This window comes from Trachurus trachurus (assembly GCF_905171665.1).
Source record: "Trachurus trachurus genome assembly, chromosome: 3".
In the NCBI taxonomy this organism is placed as follows: Eukaryota; Metazoa; Chordata; class Actinopteri; order Carangiformes; family Carangidae; genus Trachurus; species Trachurus trachurus.
In genome coordinates, this window is record NC_139893.1 from 33656447 (window position 1) to 33681511 (window position 25065).

Sequence of the window (25065 nt, forward strand, 5' to 3'; positions counted from 1 at the left end):
ACGAGGAGTTTTGGAAAGCGAAGTGTTCTCATTTACCATGAGCCTTCGCTGGACCGGTGCAAGACGGACGTCTTGCCCAGAATGTTTTCATTCATCAAGAATGAAAGTCAGAGGTTCGAAGACGATCAGATACCGTCGTAGTTCCGACCATAAACGGCGATTCGGCTACGTTATTATCATGACCCGCCGGGCAGCGTCGAAAGTAAGGAAACTATTATTAATTATAATATGATATAATTATAATAATAACATTATTAATAATAATAGTGTTATTATTATTAATTATAATAACAAAATAACGATAGAGACAAAACAATATATTTATCGAAAATGGAGCCATTAACAAGTGTGGGTAGCGTAGATTCATCCACATTAATGTGAGACTTTTTTACAATCAAATACAAACTCCTCGTTGTCCCTTTAACCTAACCTCACCTAACCTAATTTAACCTAGCCAAACTTAATCTAACCTAGCCTAACTTAATTTAACCTAACTTCACTTTACCTAACCTCACTTTACCTAATTTAACCAAACCTAACTTAACCTAGCCTAACTTAAACCTAACCTCACCGAAACTATTTTAACCTAGCAGAACTTAATCTAACCTAGCCTAACCTAATTTAACTTAACTTAACTTAACCTAACCTAACCTAACTCAATTTAACCTAACCTAACATAATTTAACCTGCCCTAATTTAACCTAATCTCACCTAAACTAACTTAACCTAGCCGAACTTAATCTAACCTAGCCTAACCTACTTTAACTTAACCTAGCCTCACCTAACCTAACCCAACATACCTGTCTTGTTGGACATGGACGTATCCAGCGTATTGCTGGTGACCTGAGGCACTCATGCAAACCGGGTTCAGAAACAGATACTCTGAGGTGTGACTGCAGAAAGGTGAAACTCTCTCACAGTGTCAAGCTGTAACATCCCTCATGACCTTTCAAGTCAGACACAGTTCATGAAACACACACATGATCCCCGCTGCTGTGTGATGGTGACTACAGGTGAATAGAGACGCATGCAGGTGTTGAATCAACTGCATGGAAACAATCCAACAAAGCTAGTGACTGTTTCTGGAAACTCACGCATCAAACACAACATCAGGATCACGTGGATATTATTGGTAATAATTTTCCTCATTTACACCAAATATATGATATCAATCTGTATCAACAGAAATGTGTAACTAAGGTGTGTTGCACCTGCAGGTGAAGGCTGCGTGCCTGTGTGCAGTGTTTGTTGTGTGTCTTTCAGGATGTGGCTGCAGAGCGTCGCCTGCTCGCACCATAACAACATCTGGATGAGCGGCAGAGAACGGAGGGATGGTGTTGGAGAAGGCAGATGCCACCCACAGAGCGGCTGTTCACCTCTCTGCATTCATGTTGGGGAGAGGAATGTTAACCGCCACCCACACAACCTGCGCACTACACACCCAGAAATCTTCATACGGCAACCGAAAAACACTCGGTAACGAGCAGCAACTCAAGAGGGGATGAGAGTGAGTCAGGGTATGTTGTCAAATTAAAGTGAGTAAACCTCCACTAAAACACCAGTGTCCCAGCCCACACAACTGCTCCATGTTTAAACAATAAACAAGCGCACCGTTTCTTTCTCACCAAACACTCCCACACTCTGGCTGCCTACATGTCATGTGGTGAGCTCTGCACTAAACACTGACAGTAATGAGGAGTAACTGTGTGTGGTGGAGGGAGGGGCCACAAACCTAACACTGATTGGTTGCTCTGGCTATAATGTTTGACTGACAGTGAACTCATCCAATCAGATGTGGTGGTTGGTTTCATCTCCTCCATCATTTTTGAGGAGATATTTGATTTGACCGTTTGATGTGTTTTATTTCAGGGTTGATGTTTCTTGTGCATGTTGCTCAAAAAGGTTTTACTAGAAGATGTAGCCTACTGCTGGCTTCACTGAGCATCAGTGACAGAGCAGAGAGAAGCTAAGTGAAGCCTAATATTGTGTTGGTCCCTTTTGCTGCCAAATACACACTGCAAAAACTCAAAATCTTTCCAAGAATATTTGTCTTATTTCTTGTCAAAATGTCTAATTTCTAGTCAAAACTAATCTCTTTCCACTTAAAATAAGACTCATCACCTAAAAATCTACTTGTTTTTAGATAATTTTCACTTGAAATAAGTAGAAAAATCTGCCAGTGAAAGCAAGTTTTCTGTGCTTGTAATAAGAAAGAAAAACTTGCTCCACTATCAGATTTTTCTACTTATTTCAAGTAAAAATATGCTTGAAAGAAGTAAAAATTGTATAAAAACAAGATAATTTCTTGTATAAAAACAAGATAATTTCTATGTGATGAGTCTTATTTTAAGTATAATTTGATTTGTTTTGACTAGAAATAAGACAAATATTCTTGGAAAGATTTTGAGTTTTTGCTGTGCACAACAAACTGTGCTGCACTGTGTATTCTGACAGCTTTCTATCAGAAGCAGCATGAACTTGTTCAGCAGTTTGGTCTGTTAGTTGGGAGCACACGGGCCAGCCTTCTCGCCCCACATGTATCAATGAGCCCGTGGCCGCTTTCCCGACTGTTCCTTCTTTGGACCAACTTTTGATAGATCCTGACCACTGCAGACCGGGAACAGCCCACAAGAGCTGCAGCTGCAGCACATGAGAGAGACCCAGTCGTCCTTGGAGAACTGGATCAGATCCTTACACTGCCCATTTCCCTGCTTCTAACACATAAACTTTGAGGACAACATGTTCACCTGCTGCCTACAGTATATCCCACCTACTAACACAGTGTTTTTCAACCTTGGGGTCGGGACCCCACGCGGGGTCGCCTGGAATTCAAATGGGGTCGCCAGAAATGTCTAGTAATTGATAAAAATAAAAAAAAGACTGATACAAATATATTTTTTAAACTAATTATTCATATTTTTTAAATTATCATTAAAAACCCCACAGGCTATCTTAAACAACTGTATTCTATACCACTGTTTGACTTTTCCATTAACCACAAGATGTAACCACTGCAGCAACTGTTCACCAGAAGTCCAGTAGTCCAATTTCCATATAATTTCTGACCAACTCTCTACTTTCTGCTCTAATTACCTACATTTTGCAATGATTCCCAGTACTTACATGACTTCAGCTTGGCAACTTTACATAATTAACAGCCTATTTCATTGTTATTTCTCAGTAATTTCCTCACATTGTTACATAATTACTTTAAAATTACTACAATACTCTAATTAATGGTTACTGAGTGTTTCTTTAATTGTTCTTTCTGTTAATTGGCCCATAACTCCCTAACCATGGTTGTTGAGGTTGCTGCAGAAAAGTTAATTCACTGATGCACACTCAACCAAAAGGAGGCAGTTCAGTATTTGAAGAGTTTACCTGCTGGATTTCTCTGTGCTTGTATCATTCCCTGTGTTTCCATGAACATGATTCCTATGAAGAGACCAGGTCACTGCAGAGAGCCAGCAATAACAAAGCTATTCATGTTTTCAGCAGCTTTCCCCTCTACTGGTATGACATGCATATGAATAGTTTATTGTATGTAGAACAAATGGTAGGCCATTGTGACTATGCAAAAATGCTTCACTGTCATTCACTCCTATTGAAATGGCTCATTAACAATTTCTTATTGTACTGACGTCTGCACTGGGATTAGACCTGGTATTCATGTCTGTTTCACACCTACTCTCATGCAACTTTCATATGAATGAGCTTGAACGTCTCCAGCCCAGTGTAGCATTGACAAAAAAAATCCCATTGCCCTGTGAACTGAGTCGAGTCCTCACCCACTTCAGCTTCGAATGTTTGTGGTAACTGTCCTCATGACTGCATGTTGTGTTAAAGTCAATATAATGATTTAAAAAAATTCAAAACTCAATAAAAGTTTAATCATAAAAAAAGATATAATTATGAAAAACATGAAGAGAAGGTGTGAAAGGTCCCACTGCTTATAATGTTTCAGAAGGACAACAGTGAGCGGCCCAGAACATCTTCTTCCCATGTGGTTAATTGGTGTCATAATTTATTTCAAATATATTGATGACATCAACTGAGAGAATGAACTCTGTGTCAAAGTCCACCCAACATATTGGGAGGCGTAAAATGGTTTAGTCCGCCCATAGACAGCGGTCGCCGACAAGTGTAACGTCAGTGAGCCCAGATTGAATGAGGCTAGCTTTCATCATGCCACCCAAAAAACATAAATCGGGGTATCAGAAAAAGAAAAAGCGGAAAGAAAAAGAAAGAAGGCAGAATTAGGGGAAGCAACTGTTAAGGGGATATTTCAACATTTTGGCAAATTGGCCCAATGCCATAATCCCTATAGTTTTAGGAGTAGATTTATTACCTTTAATTGTCGGTGCAAGCTATTTTTAGATTGGCGGAGATAATAACAGAACGTTACGAGTTGTTTCCGAGGTAAATGCAAAGCCAGTATAGTGCCGAAAAACTGCCCCAGAAGGAAACACGCTTTGGCGGCTTAGTATAAATTTACCTCAAAAACAACTCTGCGCTTTGTGCACTGGCATGGATAGGGGCCCACTGACATTACGAGTGTACGGGGCCCAGAATTTGGTGCTACACCCCTGACTGTGGTCATTGTGACGGAAGACAGGTGAGATTATTAAAGAGTGATTTTTAAAGAGTGACCTCTGAGGCTGAAAAATGAAGAACCAATAGCTGCAGTTCTTCTAATAACCACTAGAGTCTGGCTCCTACAGTGAGTCAGTCCCCATAGATTCCCATGTTAAAATATCCAGCTCTACTGTAGAAAGTATTATTTACAACCTGGTACAAAGCCGGCTCCGATTTATTAATGAACCCAGGTTGACGCGACACAGCTGAATTCTAACAGGTTTGAGGTTGGGATATAAACCTTTTATTGCCACTTCAATACACAACCTCTCACCACACCTCTGCCTTTTGTTCAGGCTCCACACACGGACTGGGGCTTGGTGATTTGGACCAGATAGGACCATTTACTTTGAACTGCACTGCATTGTATGTGTGTGTGTTAAAAGGTCACATTCCCTTGCTTCTGGTCCACACCATTAATATTTATAAGGATGCGATGGCCACTGCTCTCTAACCAACATGTATCCCAGCATGCACCAGCGAGACACACCAAAGACTGAACCTTTGTATGCAACCACCATTCAACAAATTGATCACATGATCATATGTCACGTTTTATCATGATGACTGATTACCTTTCTATGGCTCAATCTGTTTCTGTGTCTGTCCAGTTTCTGTCCCCAGACTCCTTAAAACGAGACATATAGGAAACAATGATGCAGATACCCACAGTAACTCTCTGATTGGGTCTTACTGTATTAGCTCCAACTACTGACTTTGTGTCCTTGCTGCAGCTGTTGTTCAGGTAGATTCTGTATTTTACTGCAGTTAATCAACTACTATATAGCACTTCTGCTTCCAGTTTCCACTGGCTCAGACATGGCCAGTGGTGTGCATGTAATATGTGTTTTCATGCGACAGTGTCAGATGTGTCTCAATGGAGATATATCTATATACAGGTGCATCTTTAAGTTAGAATACAACTGTCAGGTCAGCAGTCTTCTCCATGATAGTGGAGCTACTGAACCAGACTAAGAGATCATTTTAAAGGCTCAGGAATCCTTTGGAGGTGTTTAGAGTTTATTAGTGTGACACGATTAGGTTACAATAGTAAACTTTTTTCACTGAATTCTAATTCAGTACACCTGTATCCTAATTTTGGGTTTTCATTAAACGGACACCGAGGAGTTTTTTGGGGGTTAAAAGAGTCTCATATTAATGTGGATGAATCTATGTTACCCACACTTGTTAATGGGTCCATTTTCGATAAATATATGATTTTGTCATTATCGTTATTTTGTTATTATTATTCAGTGGTCGGCTCACCCAGCATTTCCTACTTTCAGTTTTGCGGCATGGGAATAACGCCGCCGGTTTATGGTTGGAACTACGACTGTATCTGATCGTCTTCCAACCTCCGACTTTGATTCTTGATCAATGAAAACATTCTTGGCAAATGTTTTCGCTTTCGTCCATCTTGCGCCGGTCCAAGAATTTCACCGTGCGTACAGAGGCTCATGGGAAATGTAGTGTGAAAACACTTTGCTTTCCAAAATTCCTCGTAGTCCCTTTAAATTTAAGCCATAGGCATTACAATTAAATTCCCTTACTTTAACCCCCAAAGGGCAATTCATTTGTCTGGCAGCTCATCTACCATTTACTGAAGAATTTACAAGCCTGATGTCTGCAGGTAAAGGATCTTCTAAAATTCTCTGTCCTGCAGCAAGGACAGAGGACGTCCTCCTCTATGCGGAAATGTAAAATGTATAGAGAAGAGATCTGCAGATATAGAACAAGGTTTCCCGAAAAATACCATTTGTTTGAGTCAGATGAGAACCGCATCACAACACAATGACCACATGTGTTGAGCACTGTGTGTTGGAAGTTTGTACAAACACAATGTGGAAGATGAACTTTTTCTCCTCTTTCTCTCTCACTAAAGAGTCTCCTCCAAAAGTCCCCTGCAGAGTTCAACTTAATGGTATTCATTTTTAAAGTACACCTATTATTTGTTCTATCAGTTGATACATGGATCTGAGATGATTCAGGTCTGGTCTATCAGGTGTGAATGGTGTCATGTGAGTTCCAGAGCTTTGTTGTTGAGAACAGGTTTTTGTGTGTTGGGGGGTGTTTCTGTGTCTTCTCAGGCCTTTTGTTGTTGTTTGATGTGACAACAAACATTTACACTGATAGAGCGTTGTAAGCTCTGAATATGGACTCACAGACTAATTATGAAAGAACATGTGGGAGGGAGAGTAGCAGTCTTCTTACATGTTACATGCTGCAAAACTTTACACATCAAAGGAAAAATAATCAGATCATACAAACATGACAGTTAACTCACTATATGTGAAGTGTAATGTTGTCTTTGCAGCCAATGTGTAACACTAACAGAGCATTCCTCCAGTCTGGGACAGGAGCTGCAGGGAGTCCTTATCTGCTCTCACGTCAGCTTCTCAGATAAGACAAACAGCCAGGAGGTGAGTGAGGGAAATGATTCACAAATATCCTTCACCTGCCTGCAGGAACATCTGCTGTCTGTGGATTCCACCCTTTATTTAAATTTTAAAGCATCGAATCTGCTGTGCTGATGTTACAGCTGATCGTTCTGTCCATGAGGTGAAGCCAAACCAGGGTGTGATACCTGTTGTCACTAAAGAGTTAAATCCAGGGATCATTCAGAGTTCAGGGGTTTTCCACGCTGCTGTTGTTCCATGAGGCCGACCAGGTGATTGTCTGAGCATAAAATCCAGGTCGTTTCAGGAACACTTGTCATACTTTGAAGGCCTGATGCAAAATCTATGCAAAAATATGCAAATAAAAAAAATGGGCAGAGTCCAACACTGATTTCCCTCCCTCACCTGACTGGGCAGGCCTGAAGCTCTGACAAGCCCTGTCCTGTCAGGAACGTCACGCTGGTGGTCTTAACAGTTATTTTCCTCTCAGACCAGAGAGGTTCATGTCTTCAGGCTGAAGAACCGGTTGACCAAACACCTGGACAGAGGCTTGGGGATATTGAATCAAACAAACTGTTCTCTCTCCCTCTTGTTTTCTTGTCTGTAACAACATCTATTGCACGTCTGTCCGTCCTAGGTGAGGGATCCCTCCTCTGTTGCTCACCCTGAGGTTTCTCCCATTTTCCCCTGTTAAAAGGGTTTTCTATGGAGTTTTTCCTCAGTGGATGTGAGGGTCTAAGGGCAGAGGATGTTGTTATGATGCCATGTGAAGCCCTTTGAGACAAACTGTTTGTAAAAACGGGCTATACAAATAAAATTGCCTTGCCTTTTTTTTTCTTTTTTGAAGGGGATGAGGACATAGATGATAATAGTGCAGACACACACTGTAATTGATAAGAAACCACGGTAACACTTTAGATTAGGGAACACATATTCACCATAGGTGCTTATTAATATGCATATAAGTAGCTTACTAGCTCCTTATTAGTAATTATTAAGCACGTATTAACACCTTATTCTACATAGCCTTATTCTACCTCTATTACACCATGAATTAAGATTTTTCCTGATATTAACTCCCAATTATCGCTTATTCATTGTAAATTAATGCATTAATGCTATACTAATTCAGAGTGATAAAGGAAGAATTACTGTTCTTGTGCTACTGCCCCTGTACAAGGCCCTAATAACCCACTGGTTATTCACATCATTATTCAGAAACAACAATGCATTAATTTACAATGAATAAGTGATAATTAGGAGTTAATATCAGGAAAAATCTTAATTCATGGTGTAATAGAGGTAGAATAAGGTGTTAATATGTGCTTAATAAAGGAGGTAGTAAGCTACTTATATTAATAGTCAATGGTGAATATGTGTTCCCTAATCTAAAGTGTTATCGAAACCCCCACATAGACACACTCTCACATTTGTCTTTCACATACACACAAACAGCACCCTGCTGTTCTTATCTGTGATGAGGTGGGAAGACTGTGGTGGTTTGACACTGGGAGGTAAATGACTGTGTGCAGCCGTCTGATAGAGGAGCAGACAGAACATCAACTCAGAGTCACAGCTCAGATATGTCTGTGAACTGAAACCTGACAACTAAACAAGAGGGTATCAGCAGTGTTTTTTTTGTAACCTTGCTAAAATCAAATATTTGATTTCTTTTCATGTTCTAATCACCACATATCCTGTGTTCCGTATATCAGTACGGAAAACCAGTGTGTTTCCCTGGATGTACAGCTGTGGCCAAAGGTTTTGAGAATAACAGCCTATTGGTTTTCACAAGATTTGATGCTTCAGTGTTTTTAGATGCTTTGTTAGATGTTACTGTGGTTACTGAACTACATTTCAAGCATTTCAAAAGTGTCAAAGGCTTTTATTGACAATTACATCAGGAATATTAAAGGGATAGTTCAACATTGTTTTTGCAAATTCGGCCATTGCCACAATCTCTATAGTCATAAGGGTAGGTTAATTACTTTGATGCATCGGTGCATGTTGTGTTGAGATCCGTGGGGCAGAGACCTCGTGAGCTGCTCAGGTAACGGTACATACAGTAGTCCCCTGTCCCTCATCAAACTCATCAACACAATCCAACAACTCCAAAACACTCTGACGGACAAGTTGTGACCTGCAAATTCACCACGTTATGAGATAATAACGGAACGTTACAAGACAGAGTTGTTTTCGAGGCAAACGCGTAGCCGGAACTACATTCCAGACATGGCTGCTGGGCGGAGTGATTTCAAAAGCGCAAGTAGTTCTGAGTATTTGCTTTGTGTGTCATAATGTTGCATAATTATACATGATTATTTCATAGCGTGGTGAATGTGCAGGTCACAACTACCATTCACATTTAAAGGCAATTGTTGTAACTATGACTGTGTCTGGTCAGTATGGAGCTGAGATGATAAAAACAAGGCAAGCTTTGCATGTCCAACAGGAAACACACATGTCACTTCCTGTCTGCCAAAGCAGAACAATGTGACTGAACTGTCACCTGACCACAAAGTTGGGTCCAATTTTGTGCCATAGAATGACACAGATAGAAAGAAACTGTTAATTACTGCACTGCAGGGTTCCTACAGTTTAAGCCAAGTTACGTGTTTAATGCCACTTGAAATGAAATTTAAGACCGACTTCACAATAAACACAAATGCAAAAAAAGAAAAAAAAACCTCACCACATCTATTACATAGGGTTAGGGACAATTTTACCAACTTTCCTATGTGGTCCAAAGTAAAGTGACTGCTACATGAATGATTGGGGCGGCGGCATTAATGACACAGTGGCCGTTCACCGCCACTGAAACACTCGATCGAAGAAGCTTAAATACGCTGAGCCGCGAGCGCCGTGTATCTCACTTGGTAGAGCACGCCCGCTGCAGCGACCCTGGGTTGGACAGTGTCTCTAATTACAATCATAAAATCCCACTTACCAAATGTTAAAGGGACAACGAGAAGTTTTGGAAAAGCGAAGCGTTTTTCACACTACATTTATGAGCCTTCACGCGCACCGTGAAATTCTTTGACCGGTTCTGGACTCGTGTTTTCATTCACCAAGAATTAAAGTCGGTTCGAAGACGATCAGATACCGTCGTAGTTCCGACCATAAGCGGCGATTCGGCGGCGTTACTCTCATGACTAGCCGCAAAACCGAAAGTAAGGAAACGCTGGTCAGCTCGACCAGCATTTCCACCACCACTAATAATAACAAAATAACGATCGAGACAAAACAATATATTTATCGAAAATGGGCCCATTAACAAGTGTGGGTAACGTAGATTCATCCACATTAATATGAGTCTTTTTTATTGTCGCAGAATTTTTCATTCTGCCGATGGAGAAACTCCTCGTTGTCCCTTTAAGACTCTTTAAGGATCCGTAAGAACACTGTACTGTTTAAAAAGCCTGGCTGAAGCAGATGTTGGGTCCACACTCATCAGTTTACTCTCAAATATTAGCTGGTCAACGCTGAGCTAGTAGTTAGCACGAGCCCCATTCACACATCCATGTCAAAGCAGCACCCTGTAGACAGTCCTGTGTGTGTGTGTGTGTGTGTGTGTGTGTGTGTGTGTGTGTGTGTGTGTGTGTGTGTGTGTGTGTGTGATATGGGAGTCATGCAGTCCAGCCCACCCTCCCACTCCCCCACCCCCCCGCCCCACCCACCCCCAAACTCCTACTGACCCATTGTGCCGGGGTTTTTCCTCTTATCCTTGCCCTTGGCCCTACATGGCCCCTGAACACCCACCCATCCAGGCAGGACAGAGGTGCTGTTAGGTCAGTTGTGGTGCAGGACACACATGCAGACACACACATGCACGCACGTACACGCACACACACACACGGCCAGATTGACCCCCGCCTATCTGTGTTCGCGGATCACTTCACAGGACAATCTCCCTATCCATCTTTGCAGGGTCATTGTGGAGCTGCCCTCAGCTGAGAAAGAGCTTCATTCACAGAGAGAAACCCTCTGTCTTTCACTACGTCCCTTCAGGATGACGGCCTCACACAGCCAGTGTGTGTGTGTGTGTGTGCTGTTGGAGGTCATATTTAGAATATGAAGAGGCATCAGAACTTCAAAGCAAGACACAGAAAGAGGGTGAAGACAAATGTCACTACTTCAACACTCCTGCAAACACACAAAGACACACACACACACAGAAAGCTTTGCCTTTAGTTAGTTAGTAAGAGCTGAACAACAGTGAAATATTCTACATAATCCACAGTCAATATTCACACACACACATGCCTGAACATTCAAACACACAAATATAAAAGAGAGCATATAAACGTGGTCACCTTGCCACGGTGCAGAAGGTGCAAGAAAGTGAAGTAACACAGCATGGGGGGGGGGAGGGTCTGAGGAGGAAGAGGGGGAGCACACACCACACGCATACCAGCCAAACCAGAGAATGAATGAAAAGCAGTACTGGGAACCAGAATGAATGAATGGATGGGGGCTGAGAAAAATGAATGAATGCGATGATGCTTTTACAAACAGGAGGAAATCTGAGGTTTCCATTCAAGTCACATGCAGCAGAGCCACTAACAGCAGTAACTGACCCCGGCACGGAGCTGTAACATGAAGGAATGTGGAATGATGTGATCTGCTGCGGCGACTGAAAGACATTATCTTGGTATTGTCACACATGGAGAGGTCTTCCTGTTGGAGGCTGAGATTCCTGCTCAGTGAGCTGCTCTCACATCAACTATTAACCTCGTATGTGGTTTCTGGTAACACTGACGTTTCTTTGACTATCACATAATCAGCTGATCGCTATAGCTAGCTGCAGCAGTTTGCAACTTCAGTCAATTCTCAACCATCTCTGCATGGATAATTGTGTACAGATGTTGGTGTTCCCCACACAATGAGCTGTGATTCCTTTACAACCAACAATAACAACAACATTCCCACGGCTTAGTAAAAGTAATCTGCTAAACTAAGCTGGTTAACATCAGCTGCTACAGGGGTCCTTTTGCACACCCTCACCCCTTTTCACCAGTGATGACATCACAATGAGGTCTAGAAGTTTTCACTTTTTTCTTGTTTGCACAGCGATATCAAGTTTTGTTTGTTAACACAAATGAGTTATTTTCCAACTTATAAGAACTTTTAACTGGGTATGCAAAAGTCTCTGGTTTCTGCTGATGTCTCTGCATGACTTACAACAGCAAATGAGGCTATCGGTGGGAAGATAAGCTATTTCTAAATAGTGTAACTCTTTACCTTCAGGAGGCAGTGTTCGGGTCGGTTCACTGTACAAAACGATTTATGGCAGTCAGACCGGAGATGGCACGCACAAGCCAGATAAGTGTCTTTACGACAATAGTATATTAGTATAATAACAATACTAGAGCTTATGGGAAATGCAGTCTTCATTCTGGCAAAACACTACCGCGTTTGTCCACAGGGTCGCCAAAATCAACACAAAATGAAAGTTATTTGTAGATGCTTTAATTCACTCTTTTTAATATAATGAGCACGGAGCCTGATATGACTACAGGATGGCTGCAAATCTGGTTATATCCACACTCCAGCCAAGTGGAGCTATGCTCATAGCTGGAGTTTGGCGTCTCATCGTAATTCTGTCCTTGTCCCAGTTTACATGCAACGGGGAAAATCAAGTCTTCACAGAAACATATCAGCCTCCTCAACAGTGGGTGGCGATATGCGTCGTTTCAGTGGGTTAATATGGATCAGAATCCTGCAACGGGTCGGGCGACGGGTGGGCGACGGGTGGGCGGGGCTGGATTAGATTTAGAGAGAATCCTGGGTAACGGTACGGGTAAAGGGACTCTTTACTGATAGGTGGGGCGGACGCAGGTTTCCAAAATTGGATCCGTGTAGGACTCTGATAAGGACCCCTTTCCGGTTGGCCTATTCTGTCACCTATATGAGTCAGACGGCAAAGCAAAATTTCAAACAGCGAGAACATGTAGAATCTTTCAGCTTTGTTCATTTTGTACACACTGTATAGATGATATGTGAAATGGCTCTTACAATATGCATGCTATCCCTTGTGGTTAAGGTGATTTTCACATGGCAGACGAGAATGCCATATGCTTAAGTCTTTCTTCTAAGGTACATTTAATGCCGTTACTACTGACCCGCACCTGGAGCATGCGCACACGAAGGCATATACGTATATGCCAAAGTCGTCTTCCAGTCGCATTATATGGGTGTGTCCTGTAAACATACTGACTGATGTATTCAAGATAGGCATCTCATATACTGTATATCCATATTAGAGCATCATACTATTACACATCACATGACCATTCACATACACTACTGGGCATATCCATTCCGGTAGATAAAGATAAGGAACAGTAAAGACAGTTGTAGTATAAAAAATGTTGTATTCACCCATGGAAGTAGAGGCTGATGTGGACCAATCAGAAAGTGACAGAAAGCTTCCACATTCCAGAGCACAACCCACGAGTTTTCAAAATAAAGCAGGTCCAGCAGAGTTAGTTATTTTGGCCATAACAGTAGAAGAAATAAGTTTAAACTAAAATCCAGTCTCACACCCACACTACTAAGTTTGCATAATTCATTTTCAGCACTTTCAAACAGAAACGATCTCTGTGATCACCTTCACAATCAAACCTGAAGCTCACATCACACGTCCATGTCAACAGGAAGCTGATTGTTTCTGCTGTCGGTTAGTTGAACAAGGAAGAAGAAAGGCAGTTTTAGTGTTAAAATGCAGAATTAAAAGAAGGTCAGTAACACTTGTAATTGATTCTCTTTCTTGCTTTCCCTACTGGTGGTAGGTGGATAAGACACAATCAGAGAGCGACTGGTTTTCCAGATGTCTCAGTTTTTCCCTCAGACAATAACACATGTCAATAGTTTTCAGAGTGCAGCAGTGTTTCCAAAACCACCGTTTTCAGGGCTCTAAAAAGTAGCATGATGGGTAACTTTTTTTTTACAATCATCTACATGAAAATGTAGTATTGTAGCTACAGTATATCATAAGTGCACATTTCTGTAGACTCTTATTGTGATATCCTGTCCCACATTTTCTTCAATCACATGCTCTGTCAAATTGCTCTCATCATGAACTTGTCATGACACTCAACATTTAATGAAAGTATGTGGCCTCGACAAGTGTAACAGGGCAGATTCAACAAGTGTGTGTGGAGTCACTGCGAGTGTTTTGAAGAAGCGGCGAAAATGAGAAAACATCACATGACGTGGTGAGGGCAGGGGCAGCGCTGGCCTTGATGTGGTAAATCGCAGTCTATGTTCCAGCCATGGTCTTGGCGGTGGTGTGATCAGTAGTCTGGTCTGGCCTGCTGGTTTCACTTCAGCTCACTGCTGTCCCTTTAAACACTTCCTTCCCCTGTTACCATAAAGCTGCTAGAAGAGCCTCACTGCAAAAGTCACATGCTCCAGCTCCCTTTGTCTGCCACAGAGAGCCTCTATCTGAGAGTGAATGAGACACTGAGGACACAGCACAACACTCAGGATGACATCAGTTTGTTTAACTCTCTGCTGGTTTTGTATTTAGTTTTTTTTTTTTTTTCCAACACATTTGCAAAAATGTAAAGAAAGACAATAATAAAGTTAGATGAAAAAGTTCCACAGTGTTGTGTGATGACATTACATTACTATAATAAATGAAAAGCATATAACATCGGGAGTGTTATAGGCTGGACAATAAGTTTGATCTTTTTTTATTTGATCTGTGATTCTCAGGGGTATTGCCGCAAATAAGAAATTAAGAATAAGGTCCACACCTTTAAACTACAGTATAATATATAACATGTTAAGTTTTCTTCACATGAAGTGAAAGTCACAATAAATTCTGGTTAAAATCAGCAGATTGATAATAAAGCTACACATGTAAATACATGGGGAATGTGTGTTTAACACAGCAAGATCCATGATGTGTGTTTGATGCCTGAGTGGTGATGTTGTCTGATGTGACTCTCCGACATTACGGTAGTCCACCCAACAGCCCAGAGAGGAATTCCAGGAATGTGAAAAGCTCCAATTCATATTGAAACTAGATTAAAATGTGCAACAACTTCACACTGAATGCTGCTTTTTAAGTGGAGCGACCAGGGCCCAGTGCTGTTAAACAAGGGAACCTGAGACTTTATATCAGGACTAAAGACTGGACTGACTGTCCAAGTCTTCAATCTGTCTGTAAAGGTCCCATGCAGGGCAGACAGCTCACACATCCACATACAGCAGCACTGTCACTACAACATGTCTGTATTGATTCTTTCAAAGACGTCAGAGGACTTTGATGAGGTTATCAATAACAATGTCTTTTCCAGTGAGCTGAACCCCCCCCCCCCCCCCCCCCCCCCCCCCACACACACACACACACACATGAAAAGTTACGCCGACATCTGCCTAGTAACAGCTATTCCTCTCATTGGTGCAGCTCCAGTCTCCTCCCGTTTGTGTGTGTGTGTGAGGCAGAGTGTGTGTTAGAGAAAGTCTTCAAACTTTATTTGCACTCTTCATTCTAAACAGCTTTTCTTCTGTTTTCTGTGTTATGAAACTCCAGAGGATAAACATCAGATTTCCTTTTCAACGTGTCGTGATCAATAATTCATATTATCTTAATAAATAATGCATTTCCTCATTTGATAAGAAGTTTGAGAACTCACGAGGTCTTCAAACAAACTTAATATCTGGCTCAGCTGATCGATTCAGTGCTACATGGAGAGTTGAGCTTCATGTTGTAATCACCAGCTGAGGACTGCAGCCACCATCTTTATTCTAACTTGACTTAACAGTGTGTTTTGTTGTTGCTTGTATTCAACAGGTAGGTTGATTGTGAGTGTGTTTGATGCTGCCTGTGGTCCTGAGCAGGTAGTGCAGGCTGATAGACCAGACTGACTGCAGCCAGCCCCTGTCCCTTCACTGTATGGATCGGGATTAGAAGGAATAAATAAAGCAGAATGGTGTGTGTTGAGAGCACTGCTATTGTCCCATGTGCTCACCTCATGTTGGTGGGAGCTGCTGCCTTCATTCACTCCACACACACAGAGAGAGGAAAAAGGGAAGAGGGGGGGTGTGAGCCGTGACCGCCCCCTACCGCCAGGGGACAGACGTTCCCCAGACCCAGGACCTCCCACCTCCTACTCAGAAGCCACCAGGCTCTGGAAGGGAGGAGGACCCCCCCTCCTCTCTCTTTCTTTATATATATGTATATAATAGAATCCCTTCCTCGCGCGCTCCCTAGCAGACTGCTTGTCTCTCTCTTTTTTTTTCTCATCAACTTTATTATTGATTTACAAAATACACTAACAGTGTAGCAAACCATGTGATGAGCATCACATTAATAACAATTGGATAACAAATAGACGTAACAACAAAATAAATACATACATAAATACAGATAAAATATAATAATAATTTAAAAAAAACGATTAATAATAATAATAATAGCCCCACCCCCCAAAAAAAAAAAAATTAGAAAAGTAAGATACACCAGGGGACATGAGCAATGAAAATTAAATTGAATTAAAGATATTAAAGTGGGAGCACAGATTTATAGTTTTGATAGCTTTCTTGTTGGGATAGACTGCTTGTCTCTTTGATCCCCCCTCTTAACAACAGCTGACGTCACCGCGCGTACCCACTCCACCCCCCCTCCCACACACACACATACACACACCCCACCTCCTCATCCTCCTCCTCCTGAGCGCGCTCTCGCAACCGGTAAACTTTGTGTGTGTGTGTGTGTGTGTGTGTGTATGTGTGTGTGTCTCTGTGTGTCCGTGTGTCTTGAGCGCGAGGCAGGGGTTTTTGTCTCGCGGGGGGAAGCGCTCTGTTCTTCAGAGGGCTCGCGCACACCGGAGGAGCAGCAGCAGCACGCGGCAGCAGCGGCTTCAGCGCGAGGAAAAAAAAGTGATTTAAAGAAAAGCCACCGAGCCACCGTGCCTTGCCTTGCGTCGCCCTCCGCCCGAACCCTGCGACACTTTAAGCGGCGTCACACTCCGAAAAAATTAGTGCAACATTATAAGAAAAAAAAGGCAGAAGAAGTGACAACGCAACCATGGAGGACCAGCTGCTGTGCTGCGAGGTGGACTCCATCAGGAGAGCCTACCAGGACGTCAACCTGCTCAACGACCGGGTCCTCCACACCATGCTGAAGGCGGAGGAGAGCTACCTGCCCTCACCCAACTACTTCAAGTGTGTTCAGAAGGAAATTGTGCCTAAAATGAGGAAAATAGTTGCCACCTGGATGTTGGAGGTTGGTTGTAGCTACTTTACTTACAACTTTGCCTGTGGTGCCTGTGTGACGCTGCTAACTGTCGCTAGCCGCTCTCTGTCGTCCACCTCGGACACGGCAGACTCGTCTTTAAGTGTTAAAGTTTGGTGCCGTGAGAGGCTCCTGTCTGTTATTTCGCTGCTTGTTACATAAACGCTGTGAAAACTATGTCCTCATAAGTGCTGGGTGGTCCGTCGGCCTGACTGTAAGAGCAAATCCAGACCGCCTTCAGCTCCACCGTCAATAGCCTATACATTTGTTATCGATTATTCCTCTGCCTATATTTTCCACAAGGTTATGAAATGTAATTACACAGGGGGGAAATATTCCTAAATAACAGCAATGTACACGTATGCAGTACGGCCCGTGCCAGTAGCCTATTACGCGCCATCTTTGTTGTCGTATATGAGAAGGATTTTAATATCATTAAAAATCTGTAACATTGGGATCGATGACAGTAACTCGGTTAAAATGTTAAGAAATGAACGTGTGTCTGGGACCCGGTCCAGACAGTCTGCTCCGACTGGTTCCACTGGGATCAACTGGTGAAGTTTGTTTTTGCTCCACGGGAGCCACCGCGGTCCGTGAAGGTCGCTCGGGAAAAAGGACATTTATTAAAAGTGCGTGTTTGTTGGAACGATTTAAACAGTCGGGTTTGATAGACTGGGTCTTATTGAACATTTACATGCACTTTCGAACAGAATTTTCCGTCGTTTTATATTTTTAATTAATTTCTGAAATCTTGCATCGCGCGGCCAGAGGAAGCGTCGCCTGCAGCACGTGAAAACGACTCATACTCGGAAATTATTTTATTTTAAATTCCCACGAACCGCAATTCGACATATTTGACTCTGATCCGATCAGGTGTTCGATGAGGATCATTTACATGCTATTTGTGCGCGGCCTGATAATTTTTAAATATTTCTAAATATTTTTTGAAAAGATGACGAAGTTGAAATTAGAGAGTGAAACTTGCATCGACGCCACCTTTGTGTCTCTCTCAGAACTGACTGCAAACTAATTCCCGACTGTTTTCATGACTGCTGCACACCCGCTTTCTCCAATAAACTCGTCATACTCTGACTTTGGGTCTTTTCAGTTGCACGTGAAATTAATTTAGCATTAAATAATCTCCTTATTTAAAATCTAAGCCCCAACGAATTAAACCGACTAAATATTCTATTTGTAGTAAATTCGTTCTGGATGATTGTGAAAGATACTGCTGCAGACAGATGAGCCTATGGATATAAAGACTTAATAATGCATATGTAGATATGTGTTTGTGTGTATGTGTGAATGGGGGAATTTTCTCCCAACAAGCAACAGCAATCTCTAAGTGCTTCTCTCACCCCCTAGGTCTGCGAGGAACAGAAATGTGAGGAGGAGGTTTTTCCCCTGGCTATGAACTATTTGGACAGATTTTTATCAGTGGAGGCCACCAGGAAAACACGGCTACAGCTGCTGGGAGCTACATGCATGTTTCTAGCATCCAAGATGAAGGAGACTGTGCCCTTAACGGCGGAGAAACTCTGCATCTACACGGACAACTCGGTCCAGCCCGGAGAACTGCTGGTAATTGAGTTCTGCAAGACATGGATGTTGCATAACACATAGGCTACAAGTAGAGCAAGCACTGCAGAACCGCATGGCCAAGAACGGTAGAGTGTGTAGAGTGGATCCTGGTTAGATGGTGTCAACTTGTGGAGAGGGGAGGGAGGAAGGAGGGAGGGGGGGGGTAGAGTGTAGTGTTGATGGTGTTGAATGGTCGTGTATCGGTCGTGTGGTTGAAATAAAACAGTTAGGAGCATAGCTGTGGTGCAGCAGCTCTGAATGGCTGCCTGTGACTTTCCCATGGTGACTGGAAGGCCTCTCTGATTTCATGAATGGTCTCAGTGACTGCCAAGAAAACACTGACTCGCTGCGACACCTGCTGGCTGTAGGGCCGAGGCGCAGACGCACGGTCACACTTTTCCGTGACTCCCCCCCCATCAGATAAAGTCCAGGATGCAAACACGACCATGTCACTGATATTTATCCACCCTAGAAAGAGAAAGACGGCTGCATCAAACATACAGCATTTAGAGGTTTAGATATTAAAACACAGCACACAGGGAGATGATTTGTCAATTAGGAAGTGAATGAAATAAATATAGATATAGGAGATATAAGAGGTGGTGAGGTACAGTGGTGTAGTCTAATAGGTGTAGTGGGTATACTGCTCTTTAGTTGGGTACACTGTTAATACCTGTATCACATAGAGACTATAGTTACATAGTTTTGTGCATTTCATACCAAGTGGCAACTCAATGTGCTTTAAATAATACATTTAACAGTAAGAACTGGAAAAGGGAAAAAAACAAACATAAAAATTGGAAACATTAAACATACAATTAAAAGCAAAAAAACCAGCATGAAATATTGATTTGTATTAAAACAATTAAGATCCAAGATTAGGGTTTAAAGTTCTTTAAAAGAGCTCAGCCGTAAGCAATGAAAACAGAAAACCTGGATTTTAAAATGCATAGACTTGGGTCTGTTCTCAGTTCTGCTGGTAGACCAAATGTGTAATATGAATGCATTTTCAGTGGGTATACCTGGGTATCACATAGATAGACTACACCACTGGGGTAGCAGGGCTGCAGCTGCTGGGGCTACAGTCTTAGAGCAGAGTGGAGTGGGTCAGTGTGAGTGAGTGACTGAGTGCCTTTGGTCTGGTCCGTCCACAGCAAATGGAGCTGCTGGTTCTCAACAAGCTGAAGTGGGACCTGGCTTCGGTCACGCCTCACGACTTCATCGAGCACTTCCTGTCCAAGCTGAAGATCTACCCGTCCACCAAGCAGATCCTCAGGAAGCACGCCCAGACCTTTGTGGCGCTCTGTGCTACAGGTGAGACAGGAACCGCACACACACACATATGAAGAGATCTTATTATACACAGTGCATATATTTTTATTCTTATATATATTTATTTTATTATTCTCTTTTATTGTATGTGTTGTGTGTCTGTTGTTGTGTTTGTCATGCCAATGGACCTTGAGTCTTAAATAAAGATAGCCTACGTATATATATTTATCTTATTGAATAGTTCATGTCCCTGACACAACAGCACACAAACACACAGACATGTGATGTTGGTGTGAAAGTTGAAGACACTGACTCTGTAGGCCGCTTAAGAAACCTCACCTGAAAATATGGAAGGCGTTGCCGATGAGCTTTCAGTATTGATCAGTAATAATCATCTATTGTTGATGAGCACCCTGAAAAGTGAAGAGTTGTGTAGAGCAGCACCCCTAAACTGACACAAATTAGACCACGGACCCCCCATTGGACCAAATTTTGAAACAAACACCAAAAATACACAAATATTTGTTCTGAGAGTGAATATCGTTCCTTTTTTTAGTCAATGTACGTTCAAATTAGGGCCAATGGCGTGAAATTTTGGAAAGATTTAGAGAAATTTCTGTAAAGAAACGTAATATTTCCGTAAAAAAAAGGAAAATTCATTAAAAAAAAAAAAAAAGTTGGGGACCCCCTTGTACCCACTCAAGGACCCCTGAGGGTCCCCGGACCCCACTTTGAGAACCACTGGTTTCGAGACTACCAGATGTTCCAGCTGGGTTGTCACCATCAGTGAAGCTGAAGGTTGAGAGCAGCAGACGTGTAGAGCCTGGAGTCTGGACTAGTGAGGAACAGGGAACAACACTGATCGTTTGTGTTCATGTGTGTGTGTAGTGAAGCCGACGTTGTGTTTGATTAATTGTCCTAACAAGAGCCTTCTGTCTTTTCTCCAGATGTGAACTTCATCGCCAGTCCTCCGTCCATGGTGGCGGCGGGCAGCGTGGTCGCTGCTGTTCAAGGTCTCTACCTGAAGAGCCAAGACCCCTCTTTGTCCTCCCAGAACCTCACCAACTTCCTGTCACAGGTCATCCGCAGTGACCCGGTATGAAGCTCCCATCTGTTCAGATAAATGGATTGTAGCACAACATTATGTAATAAAGTTGCATTATGTAATAATGTAATACGTTTTCACCTCATGATGTAATAACACCGCAATTTGTAATTATCTGCCTAGACACAATAGGTAATAAACTTTGCCGCATTTTGTTATAAGTTGTTACATAATGCATTAGTTATTACAAAATGCGAGTGTTGCACTTTTTTCATATAGAAAATGTAATCATTTGGTGCAAAATGTAACAACTTTTTACAAAATGCGGCAAAGTTTATTTTCATATTACATTCAAGGATGTTATAACTAAATGTGGCGTTATTACATATGTATTAGCCGTGCCGTGGTCCTGACTCTGAGCCCTTGTACTTGCAGGACTGCTTGCGGTCATGTCAGGAGCAGATCGAGTCTCTGCTGGAGTCGAGCCTGCGGCAAGCCCAGCAGCACAGCGGCGCCGCGGAAACCAAACGCGTGGACGAGGACGTGGACCTGTCCTGCACGCCCACAGATGTCCGAGACATCAACATTTAAAAACGATGGGACGGTCGCGTCGCAACGATACCTTGAAAAATTTGAGGGCGAGCGGTGGACGGGAGGTTTGATGGGAGGGGCCGTCGGGTGGGGGAGGTGGGACATCTCTTCCTCCTCCTCCTCCTCCTCCATCCTCCATCCTCCCGGTGGGCTGCTATCATGGCCGACATGTCACTCACACACACGCCGTCTGCTACGACTGCCGAAACGGGTCAGAGCGCCCCCCCACCACCGCCACCACCTCCCCCTCGCCACACGTCACATTTCCTGCCAGTGTCCCCCTCCCATCCTGGGAAATGAAATGAACACTACACGTACGTAGTGGAGAGAAGAGACACTGATGAGCAGTGTGGGCTGGAGCTGAAGCCACAAACAGACGTTTTAACTAGATATATTTTTTTTCTTATTCCCTCAAATATTAAACTAGGAATCTTTCAATTACCACAGAGTCGACCTGCCTACTAAAACATCCCAAAGTGTCGTGTACAGTAGGTTTGTAGTTTGTCCTCATCTGAATTCTGAAATGTACTAATGAGAAGAGGTGTTTGTTTGTTTTTCAATTCTTTTCCTGTTGTATTTAGAATCTGTTAGACTTCCTGTCCAAGCTGCCATGTCTGTGCTGTGGCGGTGCAGACATGCATATATACCCCCCCCCCCCCCCCCCTCCGCTTGCTTATGTTTAGTCACTTTATCGTATATCATGTTAGACGTCTTTATCAGTTAGTGTTATACCTCTTTTCTTTTAAAAAACCAAGTGTAGTGTGAGACGCTGTGTCGCCCAGGCCGACCCGCCTCAACCCGGGCCCGGAGTTTGATGAGATCAAATGGATGCGGACGTGAGCGAGAGCAGCTCCACAGCCTGCGTGTGTGTGTGTGTGCGCGTGTTTTCTCCCTCTGTTGTAGTTTAACCTGAAACCATTCCAACTTTGTTTTCTAAAAAAAAAGAAGCACTTTTGGTCAGCGCCGCTGGCTCGTCTGAGGAAAAAAAAAAAGAAAAATCAGTTTTTAAAACAAGATGGAAACAGAGCACGCGGGGGGGTTCTGATGCTTGTAGAGAGTCGGAGCAGCGCCTGGATCCGATGGGACGGAGCGGTCGACCGGTACCGGGCTGAACACAGAGTCCTGCCAATGCTGGTCAAGGCTCATGTTTGAGTTGTAGTTGATCAGATGTTTCACAGGCAGAGCCTCCTCTCCATCTCTGTTCAGCCTCAGTGTGCAGAGCCACAAAGCTGAAGGTCCATGGGGGTAAACATAAAAAGAAGTATTGTTTTTATACTGAAAATAATACTTTATTTTCATATAGTATTATTTATTTTTCTTAGCCTGTATGTGGTAGTTTGCTGACGAACCGTGGCTCTGCGTGCTGATGCTGAACCCGGTGCAGCGAGGCCATCAACTGCTCTGTGAAGCTAAAACTCCGGTCTGCCCGCGAAAAAATGCCAGGACGGCGTCTTCCTCCATCGCTCCAGCTCAACTTCACTTACTGCTCATGGATTCTGGGATGGGGATGAAGCTTAAAAAAAAAGAGGAGTGTTGAGGCTATTGACATGATTTTGCACAAACTTAAAAGACATGGGCTGCGTTTGTCGGGGACTTGCCTGTATGGAAAAAAAAAAAGAGTAACGAAAAGTGGAAAGCAAAGCTGGCAAGAGAACCGAGGAGAGAAATGGTGGCGAAAAAGGGTGAAGGCTCCACAGTGAGATGTGTCTTAACCCTGTAGAGTTAAAGTCAGGGTTCCTATACAGGAGCTGGTAAACGACTCTAAAGGAAGGACGGAGCGGCGCCGGGCCGTGTAGGAACCCTGCTCACTAGGTTTCTGATTGTACATTAAGGATAGAGAGTAGGAGCGAAAACACTCCTTGTATTCCGCTGCTATAGAAAGTAAATCCCAGCTACGTGTTTAAAATGACAAAAAGGAAAAAAAAAAAAAAAGATGACAGACGTAATGAATTAAAATCAATGCTTTTCTCCTGTTTGCTGCTATATTTTTTTTTGATGTTTTTATACATATAAATGTCAATATACTGCTATTCTAGGTTTGAATTTTCTCATAGAAAATTGTGTTATTGACATCCTCATTTGTTGCTTTTATGTAGATTCTATGTGATCAGATTTTTTTTTTTTTTTTGGTTTGTAATTACGTTAATATGATTCTCCGTACTATTCCAAAAAAAAAAACAAAAAAAAAAACAAGGAAAATGAGACAATGTACAGAAATGCTTTGATCCACAATACCTCATGTGACAGTCAAGATCTATCTCTAATTTGTAGTCTTTTTATTTGTTTAGCTGTTATTCTATTCTACTTGTTGGTTCAGTGCCTACTAGCTCTGTTAAACCTGCTTGAGGTGAAGCATCGGCGATGGAGAGCCACGAGTCCAGGGCATGCTTTGATACTGGTGCCATAACAGAAAATGGGATATGTATAACTCTGTTGAGTGTTAAGCTGTCTCGGTGAAAGAGACTTTATCCCCCCTTTAGGCCCATAGCGGTCGTCTTTCCTCCCCCCCTTTTTATATTTATAAAAGAAAAAAAGCTTTGTGCTCCAAGTTTCAAACTGTCAGTGAGTTGATTTGAGTTTGTACATAGATTCAGTGTCATGCTCGGTAAGCCATAGACTGTTTTTTTTTTGTTTTGTTTTGTTTTGTTTTGTTTTTACAAATCATTCCACACAGTTGTGTCTACTTCATGCCAGTTCTCTGCAACTGGAACAAACAGTGTATTGTGTTGACTACACAATAAAACATGTTTTAGATGGAGCCTTGTCGAGGTGTTTCTTGTCCTGCAGGAGGAGATCAGCGCTCATCGCAAACATCTTAGTGTTTATGACTCATTCACATAATCACACAGTCATATTCACGATTGGGTTAGAATCATGTCAAACCGTCAGGATCTGGTGACATAACATATATTTGGTTATTCTCTCTCAAAAAAAGAAAAAAGCATTTCAGAGCAACAGAAGACAACTTTTCACTATAGTTAAATGAAAATTCTTATTTTCAAAAATATTGATTTGATGCTCTGTTACTTATAAAGTTTAACTCTGTTTATTAACTTACTGTGTGAGTCCCATAAACACATGCAGTTACACACAGTGGGGAAAATAAGTATTGAATGTGTGTAGAAACCGAAACATGAAAATGTAATAACTTGCCAATAATATAATACATATTTTGAGCCAATAACATAACATTTTGCCAAATTACATTACATTATTGGCTGGTTATTACGTTATTAGCCTAGCATTACATCTCCTTTTGACGCTATGCAATTGAAGTTGTGCGTGGTATGCCTGTGTCT

General features: G+C 42.3%; 1 protein-coding gene across 1 annotated transcript; it reads left to right on the top strand.

Annotated features, from left to right (window-relative positions):
• The first annotated feature begins 16757 nt into the window (after positions 1-16757).
• On the top strand, positions 16758-24491 carry ccnd1 (cyclin D1). Its single transcript, XM_083969241.1, has 5 exons — positions 16758-17268; positions 18643-18858; positions 20013-20172; positions 21078-21226; positions 21611-24491. The coding sequence occupies exons 1-5, from the start codon at positions 17071-17073 to the stop codon at positions 21764-21766; spliced, it is 879 nt and encodes a 292-aa protein (XP_083825367.1). The 5' UTR covers positions 16758-17070; the 3' UTR covers positions 21767-24491.
• Positions 24492-25065: the final 574 nt, after the last annotated feature.

Coding starts and splice junctions, on each gene's coding strand:
- ccnd1 (XM_083969241.1), top strand. CDS start 17,071: ATGGAGGACCAGCTGCTGTGCTGCGAGGTGGACTCCATCAGGAGAGCC. Junction 18,859..20,012: donor TCCAGCCCGGAGAACTGCTG/GTAATTGAGTTC, acceptor GTCCGTCCACAG/CAAATGGAGCTGCTGGTTCT. Junction 21,227..21,610: donor AGGTCATCCGCAGTGACCCG/GTATGAAGCTCC, acceptor TTGTACTTGCAG/GACTGCTTGCGGTCATGTCA.